Consider the following 17,470-nt stretch of genomic DNA (forward strand, 5'->3'; position numbering starts at 1 on the left):
CACCTGGCCCCTCCCTTCTGTTGAGTGCCCCTTACAGCAAGCAGCTTGCTATAGGGGAGCCGAGCCGCAGTTCTGTGTGTCTATTCAGACGGGGAGTCGCAGTTTGGCCCTGCCCCTCTCTCTCCTCATTGGCTAACTGACTTTGATTGACAGCAGTGGGAGAGTCCCAGATGGCCGAGGCACTCGTGTACATCGCTGGATTGAGATGGAGCTCATGTAAATATTAGGGGGGCTGAGGGGGGCATTAAGATAAAAATAATTCTGCCTTTAGAACCACTTTAAGACTGTGGTTAAGTCTTGATCTTGTACCACTCAAAAAAATGCAAACTAAAACATTTAATTGAGAAAAAAGAAGCGATTAACCCTTTGGAAATCTCTCACCAAAAATGCTATTTCTTTCTCGAACATCACGGGACACAGAGCCACAGTAATTACTGATGGGTTATATAGGTATCACTGGTGATTGGACACTGGCACACCCTATCAGGAAGTTCAACCCCCTATATAATCCCTCCCCCTTGCAGGGATACCTCAGTTTTTACGCCAGTGTCTTAGGTGATGGACGTGTAAAGATGTCCTGTGCTGAGCTCCAAAGGGAATATCCTAAGATCCTATACTGGGGCAAGCCAGGCGAACCGGATCCATTCAAAGTGTCTTTTCATGGCCGAATTGAATGGTACCCGGGCCTCGTGTCCGAAGAAACGAGGTTTTACCCGTAATGCTTCTCTTTTTAGAGAGCTGGACCCCGCAGATCAGAAAATGGCTTTAAACTTCCTAATTTCTGGCGAGGTGCTTTACGGTCCCAGAACTGTTGGATCCCCCTACTGATGGGGGCCCCAGTCTCTGACGGTTTTTTCAAACGGAGCCCACCGTGAGAGGTGAAGATTGGGTCTGTGTAAACGGCACCCTGCGGCTGGATAAGGTAAGAGGAGATTCCACAGAATTTTTGAGTTCTAGTGGCTTTTCTCCTTTAAGGTAAATGCATGCTATGCCTATTGTGACCACCGGGGGCTGCCAAGAGCACAAACCTACACATGCTGAATGTCTGTCTCAGGTGTTGTAATCGCTGTGTATGTCCCAGCGTATCAAGCAGGCTGCAAGCAGGTAAGGTGGATGGGGGGATTTCTCATGTTTGAATGTTCCCCCCCCAGGCTAGAGAGGGGCCACAGGGGTCTAGAAAGTGGTTATACCACCCGGGCTCTGTGGCCTAATGGCCACCATCTCTGAAGATAGCCGTTCAGGCAAATCTTGTTACCAGTCTCCCTCCTCCCCCCCCCCCCCCCATCCCCAGCCTTTTCTCCAGAGCATGACAGGAGAGTCGGCAGTGCGGGAAGCGCTCGTTTTTTTCAAAACTCGAGGGGGGGGGGGCGGTAGAGGAGGGGGCGGGATGTCAGCACAGAGTGTTTAGACTCCCACTCAGGCCAGCTGCAGGCTATTAAAGGCACTCTGTACAGGTGCACTCAGCCTTCTGAGAGACACAGAGCTGACGGTCGCATGTAAGGTGGGACACAGGCATTCTCCTAGGCAGCATTTACTGAAGTAACACCAGACTGAGCATTGGGTAGCAAGGCTTTTAGCCAGACTACATCGCTCAGCGGACAGTGTTCATTTGTATACCTCACACCTTGTTGCTTTGCACTATGGGTAGAAGAGGTTCAAGCACCCCAGGAACCAGAGACACTAGGGGATCTCGTTCAGGTTCTGAGGGTCCCCTGTCGGCAGCATCCTTCCCCCCTAAAGATGGGCCAGGGACGGCTAGCCAGGGAGAGCCATCGGGGTCAGGGGCTACACCTGCTTCTGGCACTTCAGCCCCTGTATATATTACACAAGAGGTTTTTTTCCTCAACCATTAATGGTCTAGAGGAAAGATTAATGGCCGTGATTACGTCTTCACTCAGTGGAAGAAAACGCACTAGGCTTTCCTCTGTTCCCCAAGACCCTCAGACAGAGGAGCTCTGGGATAAAGGAGATGAATCCCTTTCAGAGGATCGGGATGGGATGGATGATTCCTCTTCGGAGGATTCAGGTGGAGAGGGACCCTCTGCGACTTCCCAAGAGGAGAAAGTCTTAGTGCAGATCCTCACTGGATTGGTCCGCTCCACATTTAAGTTGCCCATACCTGAAACTGCTAAAGAATCCTCTTCTGCTTTGGGGTCACTGAAACCTTTCCAAGCAGCACATGCTTTTCCTGTTCATACTTTACTTGAAAAGCTTATTTATTCTGAGTGGGATCACCCAGACAAACGTTTTTTTCCGCCGAGAAAGTTTTCAACACTTTATCCGATGGAAGAAAAGTTTATTAAAATGTGGGGAATACCAGCTATTGATGCCGCCATTTCCTCCATAAATAATAGCCTGACTTGTCCTGTAGACAATGCTCAGATGCTCAGGGATCCTGTAGATAAAAGGATGGAATCCCTATTGAAGGATGTTTTCTCCTTAGCAGGATCAGTGGCCCAACCTGCAATAGCAGCGATTGGAGTCTGTCAATACTTAAGAGACCATGTTAAGCAGGTCATCAAAGTATTACCTGAACAGCAGGCCCAGGGGTTTGCTAACCTTCCAGCGGCCTTATGCTTTGTGGTTGACGCCATTAGAGATTCTATCGTGCAAACCTCCCGTCTTTCACTGGGGTTGGTGCATATACGTAGAATCCTATGGTTGAAAAATTGGTCAGCCGAAGCACCATGTAAGAAGCTATTGGCTGGGTTTCCATTTCGTGGTGCAAGGTTGTTTGGAGAGGACTTGGATAACTATATCAAGAGAATCTCTTGTGGGAAAAGCACTCTCTTACCTGTCAAGAAGAAGAGTAAGCGCCCCTCTTTCAAACGGACTCTTTCCCCAGCGCCGGGGGCTTCAGCCTCCAGGCAGTCTCGACGGCCGCCTCCATCGGGGTCCAGAGACAAGAGTCAACCCCAGGGACAAAAGAAGTCCTGGGGAAAGAAGCCTACTAGGCAAAACACTAAGACCTCTGCATGAGGGGGCGCCCCCGCTCACTCGAGTGGGGGGAAGACTGCGACAATTCTCAGAGCTCTGGCAGGAGGACTTCCAGGACAGATGGGTAGTCTCCACGGTAACCTTAGGGTACAAGCTGGAGTTTCAGGAATTCCCTTCTCCTCGGTTCCTCAGATCAAATGTTCCCAGAGACCCAGAGAAGAAGCAGTCGCTCCTTCTAGCGTTAGAGCGACTTTTGTCGCAGGAGGTCATTATGATAGTTCCCGCAAAGGACCAGGGATTGGGCTTCTATTCCAACCTTTTTACGGTCCAAAAGCCAAATGGGGATGTCAGGCCCATTTTGGACTTAAGGGATCTGAACCGATTCCTAAGGATTCAATCCTTCCGCATGGAATCAATTCGAACAGTAGTTCCCACCCTGCAGGGAGGAGAATTTCTGGCATCAATAGACATCAGAGATGCATATCTGCATGTGCCCATTTTTCCTGCTCATCAGAAGTTTCTGCGCTTCGAGGTAGGAGGGCGCCATTTCCAGTTTATGGCTCTGCCCTTTGGGATAGCCACTGCACCTCGAGTGTTCACAAAGATCTTGGCTCCTCCTCTGGCCAGATTAAGGGCTCAGGGTATAGCTGTCATAGCATACCTAGACGACCTGCTCTTGATAGACCGGTCGGTAGCCTCTTTGAATGGAAACTTGAGGACCACGGTCAGGTATCTAGAACACCTAGGTTGGATCCTCAACTTAGAAAAGGCTTTCCTAAAACCAGTAAGAAGACTGGAATATTTAGGTCTGATTATACATACAAGCCAGGAGAAAATATTTATACCCCAGGCAAAGATCACTGCTTTGAGAGAGCTGATTCTGACAGTAAGGACCAAGAAGGGTCCCTCAGTCCGCCTTTGTATGAGGCTACTAGGGAAGATGGTGTCTTCATTCGAAGCAGTTCCCTATGCTCAGTTTCACTCAAGAATGCTGCAACAGTATTCTGTCGACCTGGAACAAGAAGGTTCAGGCATTAGACTTTCCGATGCACCTGTCGCATGCGGGGCGTCAGAGCCTCAATTGGTGGCTCATACCCGAAAACCTGCAGAAGGGGAAATCCTTTCTACCGGTTACCTGGACGGTGGCAACAACAGATGCCAGTCTGTCAGGTTGGGGAGCAGTTCTGGAACAGGCTGCGGTCCAAAGAGTATGGTCCAAGACAGAGAGGACCTTACCCATCAACATTCTGGAGATCCGGGCGATACATCTAGCTCTAAAAGCCTGGACTATCAGGCTACAGGGTTGTCCGGTCAGGATCCAGTCCGACAATGCCACAGCAGTGGCTTATGTCAATCATCAGGGAGGCACCCGGAGCCGAGCTGCTCAAAAAGAGGTGAACCAGATCTTAGTCTGGGCAGAGATGCATGTGCCATGCATATCGGCAGTTTTCATCCCGGGAATAGAGAATTGGCAGGCGGACTATCTAAGTCGCCAGCAGTTACTTCCAGGGGAATGGTCTCTGCATCCCGACGTCTTTTGGGCCATATGCCAAAGATGGGGGGTTCCAGATGTAGATCTCTTTGCATCCCGATTCAACAAAAAGATAGACAGATTTGTGGCAAGGACAAAAGATCCTCTTGCATGCGGGACGGATGCGTTGGTGATTCCGTGGCATCGGTTCTCACTGATTTACGCATTCCCGCCTATTCTGCTACTACCACGACTCCTTCGCAGGATCAGGCAGGAAAGGAAGTCGGTACTTCTGGTGGCCCCCGCTTGGCCCAGAAGGACTTGGTATGCAGAAATAGTAAGGATGATGGTAGGTTCCCCGTGGACACTACCGGAACGCCCAGACCTGTTATCTCAAGGTCCAGTGTTCCATCCTGCCTTACAAACGCTAAATTTGACGGTTTGGCTATTGAGACCCACGTTCTGAAGAGTCGTGGGCTCTCAGGTCCTGTCATATCTACCTTGATTAATGCAAGGAAGCCAGCTTCCAGGATGATTTATCATAGAGTCTGGAAAGCTTATATAACCTGGTGTGAATCCAGAGGTTGGCATCCCAGGAAATATGTCATAGGTAGAATCCTTGATTTTCTACAGATGGGATTAGAGATGAAGCTGGCCTTGAGTACCATCAAGGGCCAGGTCTCTCAGTATTATTTCAGCGGCCACTTGCTTCGCATTCTTTGGTCCGAAACTTTATGCAGGGGGTGATGCGTCTTAATCCTCCGGTTAAAGCGCCCCTAAACCCCTGGGACTTGAATTTGGTCCTGGCTGTGTTACAGAAACGGCCTTTTGAACCAATAAGTCAGATTCCTTTGGTCTTGTTGACAAGGAAATTAATTTTTCTGGTGGCCATCTCTTCTGCTAGAAGAGTATCAGAATTAGCAGCTCTTTCCTGTAAGGAGCCTTATTTGATTATACACAAGGATAGAGTGGTACTACGCCCTCATCCTAGTTTTTTACCGAAGGTGGTTTCTGATTTTCATTTACAAGACATTGTTCTACCTTCCTTTTTTCCAGATCCCTGTTCTCCGGAAGAGAGATCTCTACATTCGTTGGATGTAGTAAGAGCAGTTAAGGCCTATCTAGGGGCAACTACTCAGATCCGCAAGACGGATGTTTTGTTTGTGCTGCCAGAGGGTCCCAATAGAGGACAGGCAGCGTCAAAAGCTACCATTTCTAAATGGATTCGACAGTTGATCATTCAAGCTTACGGTTTGAAACAGAAGATTCCTCCGTTTCAGATCAGGGCACATTCCACAAGGGCTATTGGTGCTTCTTGGGCAGTGCATCACCGGGCCTCTATGGCTCAAATCTGCAAGGCCGCAACCTGGTCTTCAGTTCATACATTCACCAGATTCTATCAGGTGGATGTGAGAAGGCATGAGGATATCGCCTTTGGGCGTAGTGTGCTGCAGGCAGCGGTACAGGGTCCTCAGGTCTGATTGCACCCTACTTGGTCGTGGTTCCCCCCCCTCAGGTAGCATTGCTCTGGGACATCCCATCAGTAATTACTGTGGCTCTGTGTCCCGTGATGTTCGAGAAAGAAAATAGGATTTTTTAAAACAGCTTACCTGTAAAATCCTTTTCTTTCGAAGGACATCACGGGACACAGAGGTCCCACCCCTCTTCTAATACACTATATTGCTTGGCTACAAAACTGAGGTATCCCTGCAAGGGGGAGGGATTATATAGGGGGTTGAACTTCCTGATAGGGTGTGCCAGTGTCCAATCACCAGTGATACCTATATAACCCATCAGTAATTACTGTGGCTCTGTGTCCTGTGATGTCCTTCGAAATAAAAGGATTTTACAGGAAACCGGTTTAAAAAAACCTATTTTTTGTTGGAGGGGATGCCTAAAATCTGATTTGTATATTAGTGCAGACTTCTGGGAAAATCAGTGAGCCAATCATGCAGGCAAGAAATTCCATTTCTGGAGCGTTCTGTACACACACTGTGTACAGAAAGTCTCCAGGTTGCCATATTGCATTACATTTTACAAAAAATTACAGCGCTGCAGATTGAAAAGGAAAGGTCATTTTTTAATAACAGTCAAATTTCAATATGGCTTGTGTAGCAATTGTATATGATATATATATAATTTTTTATTTGCTATTTTTTTCCCCGCAAAAAGTGTTGTTACCCTTTAAATCAGCCCAAAGTCAGTTGTAGAAGCCTCTACAGAACAGGGTCTCATGATGGCCACTCAGCATTCTTGATGGGAAAACATAAAATGGAAGCTTAAAATTTAGAGAAAGAAATGCTCAAGGTTTATCTTACCGAAAGACAAAATCTGATTGGTCAATTTCAGCCCCGCAGCTGCTGTTCTTTAATATTCCACCATTGCCAACCACAGCGCATTGCTTGAAGGGAATTCCATCAAAGGGCTGTGACTAAAATATTAATATAACCACATCATTAACATTTCTCTTTTCTTACCTTGTTTTGTCACATGATAAAAACAAAGCATTTATAACAAAATGCCATTCTGTTAAAAGTGGTTTCCTGATCAATAAAAAAGCACCCTTGAGGCCATCTTCCTCCTTGCCTATCTGGGCAGTGTATGGAGTGATACAGAGTTTCCCCGAAAATAAGCCCTACCCTGAATATAAGACCTAGTGTGATAGTCAGGGAGAACTGCAATATAAGCCCTACCCCGAAAATAAGCCCTAGTAAAGTTCATAAAAAAAAAAAAAAACTAATCCGTTTTGTAAAACGATTATACTGGTATAAGGTGCAGTGTGTCTCCCCTTGTAACTGTATTAAAAAATACCATATTTACAGCCGCCGGCGGTCTTCTTTTCTCCTCCCGGCTGATGACAGCGGCCCCTCCCCCTTCAGTGCTCGGAGTGGGCTCTTAGAATGGAGAAGAAAAGCAGATCACGTAAGCGCCCTAGGGAGCTGTAAAAAGGTATTCTCCATAAAACATCTGCCCCTTATACCAGAATAATCTTTTTATAAAACGGATTACATCATTTTAAAAGGACTTTAATCAGGATGTTTTTTTTTAAATGATGTCAAAATACTTACTCCTGATCTGACAGGGGGAGGGGGGAGGGAAGACAGGGGACACAATTAATTGTTTTATTCCAGGATTTTTAGAACATACCATAGTGAGGAGTAAATGGCACAGTACAAGCCCTATGCTGTCTATCATGCTTTAACTGCTTCCCGACTGCCGCACGCCGATTTACGTCGGCAGAATGGCATGGTAGCGCAAAAGAGCATACCCGTACGTCCCTAATTCCCGAGATAGCGGGCGTGCGCACGCCGCCGCAGAAAAATGCCCGCGGGTCCCGCGGACTCGATGTCTGCCGGTGGCCCACGATCATGGCGAGGAGAGGCAGAATGGGGAAATGCCTATGTAAACAAGGCATTTCCCTGTTCTTCCTAGTGACATGACAGGGATCTTCTGTTCCCTGTCATCAGGAACAGTGATCTCTGTCATGCCAGTGGTAGCCCATCCCCCCTACAGTTAGAACACATTTAACCCCTTGATCGCCCCCTAGTGTTTAACCCCCTCCTCTCCAGTGACATTTATACAGTTTGTAGACGCTATAACTTTTGCGCAAACCAATCAATATACACTTATTGAGATTTTTGTTACCAAAACTATGTAGAAGAATACATATCGGCCTAAACTGAGAAAGAAATTCGTTTTTTATATATTTTTTGGGGATATGTATTATAGCAAAAAGTAAAAAATATTGCTTTTTTTTCAAAATTGTTGCAAAAAATAAAAACGACAGAGGTGATCAAATACCACCAAAAGAAAGCCCTAATTTTTGAAAAAAAAAGGATGTCAATTTTGTTTGGGTACAGCATTGCACGACCGCGCAATTGTTAAAGCAACGCAGTGCTGAATCGCAAAAAAAGCTCTGGTCATTAAGGGGGTAAAACTTTCCTGTGGTTAAAGAAACAGGACAGGGCCCTTTCACACTGGGGCGGTTTGCAGGCGCTATTGCGCTAATAATAGCGCCTGCAAACTGACCCGAAAGTGCCGCTGCTTTGTCTCCAGTGTGAAAGCCCCGAGGGCTTTCACAATGGAGCAGTGCGCTAGCAAGATGGGAAAAAAAGTCCTGCTAGCAGCCTCTTTGGAGCGGTGAAGGAGCGGAATGTATACCGCTCCTTCACCGCTCCTGCCCATTGAAATCAATGGGACAGTGTGGCTTTACCGCCGGCAAAGCGCCTCTGCAGAGGCGCTTTGCAGTGGTTTTTAACTATTTCTCGGCCGCTAGTGGGGGGTAAAACCACCCCGCTAGCGGCGAATACCGACGGTAAAGCGCTGCTTACAATAGCGGCGCTTTACCGCCGACGCCTCCCCTGCCCCAGTGTGAAAGGGCCCTAATTCTTTTTTTTTTAGGGTTACAACCACTTGAGGATCGTCATTGTACAAACCGTAAATAAATAAGACATCCCCTAGTGTGTTTTTTGTAGCCAAAGTTAATATAAGACCCGGTCTTATTTTGGGTGCTCTGAAGGTGCACCCATGATTAGCTGTATTGGAGGGAAATACAGCTAATCTCCCATAAAGAGGAGCTGCCACTTGCCCAATAAGGTTAAATGGAAAAAAAACATTTCTTAAAAGTGTTAAAAAAAGTTAATTATAATTAATTAATTATATATATAAAGTAACACTCCATCCCCTGCCATCCTCATACATACCCCAACCCAAACATGCAGCATAGGGCATGTACATGTATGTAAACGTTAATTGTGCCACACATGTGAGCTGCGACCCAGTGATAGCAATAATTATAGGCCTAGCTCTAAACTGACAACCTGTAAAGGCTTTTAGAGCATCTCCCCTGGAGAACTTTGGGGACCATAATTTCATGACCACATGCAGTTTTAAGGCTTGACATATTTGCTATTTACTCAAAGATATTTTACCAAAAAATATCTGTTTAAATGTAAGAAAAAGACAAAAACACACACACACACGCATGTACAGTATCTCACAAAAGTGAGTACACCCTCACATTTTTGTAAATATTTTATTATATCTTTTCATATGACAACACTGAAGAAATTACACTTTTCTATAATGTAAAGTAGTGAGTGTACAGCTTGTATAACAGTGTAAATTTGCTGTCCCCTCAAAATAACTCAACACACAGCCATTAATGTCTAAACCACAGGCAACAAAAGTGAGTACACCCCTAAATGAAAATGTCCAAATTGGGCCCAAAGTCTCAATATTTTGTGGCCCAAAGTCTCAATATTTATTTTCCAGCACTGCCTTAACCCTCTTGGGCATGGAGTTCACCGGAGCTTCACAGGTTGCCACTGGAGTCCTCTTCCACTCCTCCATGATGACATCACAGAGCTGGTGGATGTTAGAGACCTTGTGCTCCCCCACCTTCCATTTGAGGATGCCCCACAGATGCTCAATAGGGTTTAGGTCTGGAGACATGCTTGGCCAGTCCATCACCTTTACCCTCAGATTCTTTAGCAAGGCAGTGGTCCTCTTGGAGGTGCGTTTGGGCCGTTATCATGTTGGAATACTGCCCTGCGGCCCAGTCTCTGAAGGGAGCGGATCATGCTCTGCGTCAGTATGTCACAGTACATGTTGACAATCATGGTTCCCTCAATGATCTGTAGCTCCCCAGTGCCGGCAGCACTCATGCAGCCCCAGACCATGACGCTCCCACCACAATGCTTGACTGTAGGCAAGACACACTTGTCTTTGTACTCCTCACCTGGTTGCCGTCACAAACGCTTGACACCATCTGAACCAAATAAGTTTATCTTGGTCTCATCAGACCACAGGACATGATTCCAGTAATCCATGTCCTTAGTCCGCTTGTCTTCGGCAAAAGGTTTGCAGGCTTTCTGTGCATCATCTTTAGAAGAGGCTTCCTTCTGGGATGACAGCCATGCAGACCAATTTGATACAGTGTGCAGTGTATGGTCTGAGCACTGACAGGCTGACCCCCCACCCCTTCAACCTCAGCATACGTCTATTTCCCAAAGACAACCTATGGATATGATGCTGAGCATGTGCACTTAACTCCTTTGGTCGACCATGACGAGGCCTGTTCTGAGTGGAACCTGTCAGGTTAAACCACTGTATGGTCTTGACCACCGTGCTGCAGCTGTTTCAGGGTCTTGGCAATCTTCTTATAGCCTATTTCAATTTTATGTATAGCAACAATTCTTTTTTTCAGATTCTCAGAGAGTTCTTTGCCATGAGGTGCCATGTTGAAGCTCCAGTGACCAGTATAAGAGAGCGAGAGCGATAACCAAATTTAACACACCTGCTCCCCATTCACACCTGAGACATGCTAACACTATTGAGTCACATGACACCGGGGAGGCAAAATGGCTAGTTGGGCCCAAATTGTACGTTTTCACTTAGGAGTGTACTCACTTTTGTTGCCAGTGGTTTAGACATTAATGGCTGTGTGTTGAGTTATTTTGAGGGGACAGCAAATTTACAGTGTTATACAAGCTGTATACTCACTACTTTACATTGTAGAAAAGTGTAATTTCTTCAGTGTTGTCACATGAAAAGATATAATAAAATATTTACAAAAATGTAAGGGGTGTACTTTGTCAAATACTGTACAGACTTTCAGCTTTAATTTGAGGGTATTTACATCCAAATCAGGTGAACGGTGTAGGAATTACAACAGTTTGTATATGTGCCTCCCACTTTTTAAGGGACCAAAAGTAATGGGACAGATTAACAATCATCCATCAAACTTTCACTTTTTAATACTTGGTTGCAAATCCTTTGCAGTCAATTACAGCCTGAAGTCTGGAATGCATAGACATCACCAGACACTGGGTTTCATCCCTGGTGATGCTCTCCCAGGCCTCTACTGTAACTGTCTTCAGTTCCTGCTTGTTCTTGGGGCATTTTCCCTTCAATTTTGTCTTCAGCAAGTGAAATGCATGCTCAATCGGCTTCAGGTCAGGTGATTGACTTGGCCAGTGCATAACATTCCACTTCTTTCCCTTAAAAAACTCTTTGGTTGCTTTCGCAGTATGCTTCGGGTCATTGTCCATCTGCACTGTGAAGCGCCGTCCAATGAGTTCTGAAGCATTTTGCTGAATATGAGCAGATAATATTGCCGGAAACACTTCAGAATTCATCCTGCTGCTTTTGTCAGCAGTCACATCATCAATAAATACAAGAGAACCAGTTCCATTGGCAGCCATACATGCCCACACCATGACACTACCACCACCATGCTTCACTGATGAGGTGGTATGCTTTGGATCATGAGCAGTTCCTTTCCTTCTCCATACTCTTCTCTTCCCATCACTCTGGTACAAGTTGATCTTGATCTCATCTGTCCATAGGATGTTGTTCCAGAACTGTGAAGGGTTTTTTAGATGTTGTTTGGCAAACTCTAATCTGGCCCTCCTGTTTTTGAGGCTCACCAATGGTTTACATCTTGTGGTGAACCCTCTGTATTCACTCTGGTGAAGTCTTTTCTTGATTGTTGACTTTGACACACATACACCTACCTCCTGGAGAGTGTTCTTTAACTGACCAACTGATGTGAAGGGTGTTTTCTTCACCAGGGAAAGAATTCTTCGGTCATCCACCACAGTTGTTTTCTGTGGTCTTCCTAGTCTTTTGGTGTTGCTGAGCGTTCTTTCTTTTTAAGGATGTTCCAAACAGTTGATTTGGCCACATCTAATGTTTTTGCTATCTCTCTGATGGGTTTGTTTTGTTTTTTCAGCCTAATGATGGCTTGCTTCACTGATAGTGACAGCTCTTTGCATCTCATATTGAGAGTTGACAGCAACAGATTCCAAATGCAAATAGCACACTTGAAATGAACTCTGGACCTTTTACCTGCTCCTTGTAAATGGGATAATGAGGGTATAACACACACCTGGCCATGGAACAGCTGAGCAGCCAACTGTCCCATTACTTTTGGTCCCTTAAAAAGTGTGAGGTACATATACAAACTGTTGTAATTGCTACATCGTTCACCTGATTTGGATGTAAATACCCTCAAATTAAAGCTGAAAGTCTGCAGTTAGAGAACATCTTGTTCGTTTCATTTCAAATCCATTGTGGTGGTGTATAGAGCCAAAAATATTAGAATTGTGTCGATGTCCCAATATTTATGGACCTGACTGTATATATATGAATTTTATATATACACAGTACTGTGTAAAAGTTTTATGCAGGTGTGGAAAAATGCTATAAATTAAGAATGCTTTCAGAAATAGAAGTGGTAATAGTTTATTTTTTATCAATTAACAAAATGGAAAGTAAATGAACAGAAAAGAAGTCCAGATCAAATCAATATTTGGTGTGACCACCCTTTGCCTTCACAACAGCATAGGTTGTTCCAAACATCTTGGAGAACTAACCACAGATCTCCTGTGGATGTCGGCTGCCTCAGATCCTTCTGTCTCTTCATGTATATCCAGACAGACTCCATGATCAGGGTTCTGTGGGGGCCAAACCATCACTTTCAGGACTCCTTGTTCTTCTTTACACAGAAAGTAGTTCTTAATGACATTGGCTCTATGTTTGGGGTCGATGTCCTGCTGTAGAATAAATTTGGGGCCAATCACACACCTCCCTTAAGGTATGGCATGGTGGAAAAGTAACTGCCATTATTTCTCAGCATTGAGGACACCATTGATCCTGACCATGTCTCCAACTCCATTGGTAGAAATGCAGCCCCAAACTTGTAAGGAACCTCCACCATGCTTCAGTGTTGCCTGCAGACACTCATTATTGTATTGTTCTCCAGCCTATCACAAACAAACTGTCTCCTGCTACAGCCAAATATTTCACATTACACAAAATTGTTTGGGGGTTTAAAGTAATTTCTATAAAAATGTTTATAAAATATATGAAGGCATATGAAAAAAATATCAGAACAGAATATACCATACAGTATAAACAGTGAGGGATTGTCTACAAGAGTAGACTACCTGTCCAGTAACCTTACAGGACATATCTAGAAGCTGCCATTGAAGAGCCTCCTTTTTCCTACCGTGGTATTGTATAGCAATGTCAATTATCTCAGTGTAGAGTGAGGACTTCTGCCTGCATTACAGTTGTTGGTGCACTTTCTGCATCTTCTTGTTCTGGATCGGTAAATTGGAAAATATTTGCTCTCAATCCCTGTTCTAGTAGCCACAGTTGAAGTACAGGGAACATAGCACAGACAAACATAGGCATGCACAGCCTATTGCATTAGGGCGTACACCCCAAAGCTCAAACACACATGCTTGTGTATATATATATACTACATTGTCAAAAGTACTGGGACACCTGCCTTTACACGCACATGAACTTTCATGGATCCCAGTCTTAGTCCGTAAGGTACAATATTGAGTTGGCCCACCCTTTCAACTCTTCTGGGAAGGTTCTCCACAAGGTTTAGGGGTGTGTCTATGAGAATGTTGACCATTCTTCCAGAAGCACATTTGTGCCGTCAGGCACTGATGTTGGACGAGAAGGCCTGGCTCGCAGTCTGCACTCTAATTCATCCCAAAGGAGTTCTATCGGGTTGAGGTCAGGACTCTGTGCAGGCCAGTCAAGTTCCTCCACCCCAAACTCGCTCATTCATGTCTTTATGGAACTTGCGTGGTGCACTGGTCCAAATTCTTTGGTGGAGGGGGATTATGGTGTGGGGTTGTTTTTTTCCTTAGTTCCAGTGAAGGGAACTCTTAAGTGGTTATAAACCCTTACAGACCACTTTTTACTACAGGTAAACCTATAATAAGGCTTACCTGTAGCTACCCCGGATATCTCCTAAACCTGCACAGTCAGTATGCCAAGACATTTTGGACAATTTCATGCTCCCAACTTTGTGGGAACATTTTGGGGATGGCCCCTTCTTGTTCCAACATGACTGCACATCAGTGCACAAAGCAAGGCCCATAAAGACATGGATTTAGCAAGGGTGGTGGAAAATTTACTTCAAGTGCAAAAATTCACATTATAATAGTAACTAAAACATATAAAATTAAGTGTAACATTCTAAAAAAAATTAATTCCAAAGTGCTATAATGGTGTGAACCTCTCAAGTAAAAAGTTGTTGCACTTGAAGTTATTCTGTATAGCCAATATCTATAGGAGGGGTTTTCCACCATCCCTGCTAAGTTTTATTTTATACAGTATGTCTTATTTTCAGGTTGATGTGTATTATATGTGAAGTTGCGTATCAGAAACCGGTATTGTCGTAATATTAAGCTTATTGAGTTTTAGCGCTGCACTCTTTTTTTTGTGGTGTGGGAACACATAACAGTGCTTAGCGGCAGGCCTTTTACTGACACCTTTTTTATTTTGCCTCCAGTAGTTTATTGTAAATAGTAGTGTGGTGATTACCTATTATACTAAAGATTGGCATGTGGAATTAATAAACATCAACAGATGATTGGCACTGATAGGCGGCACTGATTGGCACCAATAGAAAGCACTGATTGCCACTGATTGGCAGCAGTGATAGGCAGCACTGATGGGCCCTGATTAGAACTGATAGGTGGCACTGATTGGCAGCACCAATGGCACTGATAGGCTGCACCGATTGGCACTAATAGGCAACACTGAGCGGCACTGACAGGCAGCACTGATTGGCACTGATAGGCAGCACTGATTGGCATGATTTAGTGGCACTGATTGGCAGCACTGATGGGCACGTATAGGCAGCACTGATAGTCAGCACTGATGGGCGCCGATAGGTGGTAGTCATGGGCATTGATTAGCAAAACTGATGGGCACTGATGGGCACTAAGTGGCACTGACAGATGGCACTGATTGGAAGCGCTGGCACTGATTGGCGGCACTGATTCGCACTGGTAGGTGGCACTGATTGGAAGCGCTGATTGGCACTGATAGATGGCATTGGTTGGCACTGATATTAGATGGCACTGATTGGCACTGACAGGTGGCACTGATTGGAAGCACTGATTAGCACTGACAGGTGGCACTGATTGGAAACACTGATTAGCACTGACTGGCACTGACAGGTGGCACTGGTTGGCATTGATTGGCACTGACAGATGGCACTGATTGGAAGCACTGATTGGCACTGACAGGTGGCACTGATTGGAAACACTGATTGGCACTGACAGGTGGCACTGATTGACACTGACAGGTGACACTGATTGGCACTGACAGGTGGCACTGACTGGCTCTGGCAGATGGAAACGACTGGCACTGGCAGGTTGCACTGATTGGCACTGACAGAGGAAAGGGAGTTTCACACTGAGCCAATATTGATGCTTGCCTGAGCCGCTCAGTGTGTGTGAAACTGTCATGTAATGTAACTGCATGCAGAGAGAGACCAGCTGTCAAAATTCAGTGGTAATGTGGACGGGACCCAGCAGCTATCAAACACCAGCCAATGATTGGGATACTTATGAAAGGGGGCGGGGCCACATACAGGTAGCAGCCCGCCCAGACCCATCGCATTGGCTGGTGTCCCGCCCACCCCTGACATCAATGCTGAATTTTGACAGCTGGTCTCCCTCTGCATGCAGTTACATTACATGACAGTTTCACACACTGAGTGGCTCTGGCAAACAATATTGGCTCAGTGTGAAACTGTTTCACAGGCAGCACAGATGGCACAGTCATTGGATGCAGCCTTTCACAGAACTCCCACAGGCATATCTTGGGAGACAGCCGCCATGGGTGTTAGGGTGTGCCCAGGCACACTCGGCACACCCCGTGCACACGCCTATGCAGACAAAGCAAGAAAAACCCAGGGCCCGTTTCACACAGGCTTCAGCTTGCATAAGAGCGGTATGAACGGCAAACTTTGACAAAACATTTGCAGAGCTTTCATCAAGCTTTGTTGAAGCTTTTAATGTACAATTCAGCTCCTGTTTGTAAATGCTGTATGCAAAGCCTAAGGGGAGTGTTAATTGCCACTTTAAACAAGCTGCTAGAAGGCTTCAGAACTTCTTGAAGCTTGTTGAAAGCCTGCTGAAGCTAGCAGCCATACACAGCTTCGTACACAGGATCCAAAAATTGGACTTTTTTCACTCGCTAGTCGCTAGTAGAAATTGAATGGGTTAGTAAAGTTACGAAAATTCTCGTACAGCAGAAGAACAATTTGTAAGTGATGTCATGTGTTGTAGTGTATTTGTATTGTATTTCCGGACGACAACTGTACTTATTAAACGAAAACCTGTACAATCTGGTATTGTACTAGAAACTTTTTCGTGCTTGTCTGATCGGATATTAGCGGATGAACTGTTGCGATCGGCTCTCGAAAGCTCTGTATTAACAATCAGATTATCATATGATCGATTCGAAAGCAGCATTTTTTGTACAATTTTTGGATCGTGTTTACGCGCCATTCGTTTTTTTCGCTCAGCCAGTGCGCTACTCGAAAAAAAACAAATTCCTTCAGCCACACAATCAATGTAGATGGAGGAATCCCCCCACCAGGACACTATATTCTGACAGTGGTGCCCATTCCAACTGAAGGTAAAATAATGACCTATGAGATAAAATACATACCCATGAGAAAACAAGGCTTAAAAACGGTATCTATTTCATAAAAAAATTACCCAAAAAACTGTGAAACAATGTTGCCATTGATACAGGAAATGAGGAAGTCACCAGGAATTGCCATTTAATTTGCTTCTTTTTTAGGGGACTACTTCTAGATAAAGTGGTAAAGGGTTATGATCTCTATCAGGTTTTATTTTCTGCTGTCTTTGTCCCCTGGGGAGATTTTGCCCAACTTCCTTTCTTGTTGACAACATTTTCACTGTCTCTGGAAGTAAGGGGGAAATCTCAGAACACAGACAGCAATAAAAAGATAAAAGATATTCTAGGCTTTCTGAACCCTACCAATTTAAAGCTGAACTCTGGTAAAGAAAATCATTTACCCTTGTAGCGCCACCCATCCCCTGCATTGCAAAGGGTTACCTGCTTGTTTTGCTTAGGGGATGATGAATAAAGTGATATACTTACCATAAAGGGTTAGTTCCCCTTTACCAAAAAATGTACCTATGCAGGTAAATGATGCCCTTGTTGAAGGTGTACAAAGGAGGAGTGGTGGTATATAAAGAGGTATATACC

General features: G+C 45.1%; 1 protein-coding gene across 5 annotated transcripts in view; it reads right to left on the reverse strand.

Moving 5' to 3' along the window:
- The window catches only part of ST8SIA6 (ST8 alpha-N-acetyl-neuraminide alpha-2,8-sialyltransferase 6), a 222,968-nt gene that overhangs the window by 13,380 nt on the left and 192,118 nt on the right, over nt 1–17,470 (reverse strand). For all 5 annotated transcript variants that reach the window (XM_073629720.1, XM_073629721.1, XM_073629722.1 and 2 more), the window contains one exon: nt 6,727–6,839. In XM_073629720.1, coding sequence (XP_073485821.1) covers nt 6,727–6,839 — 113 coding nt within the window. The remainder of the gene's footprint in view (nt 1–6,726; nt 6,840–17,470) is intronic.

The sequence above is a fragment of the Aquarana catesbeiana genome, linkage group LG05, assembly GCF_042186555.1.
Source record: "Aquarana catesbeiana isolate 2022-GZ linkage group LG05, ASM4218655v1, whole genome shotgun sequence".
NCBI classification, from domain to species: Eukaryota; Metazoa; Chordata; class Amphibia; order Anura; family Ranidae; genus Aquarana; species Aquarana catesbeiana.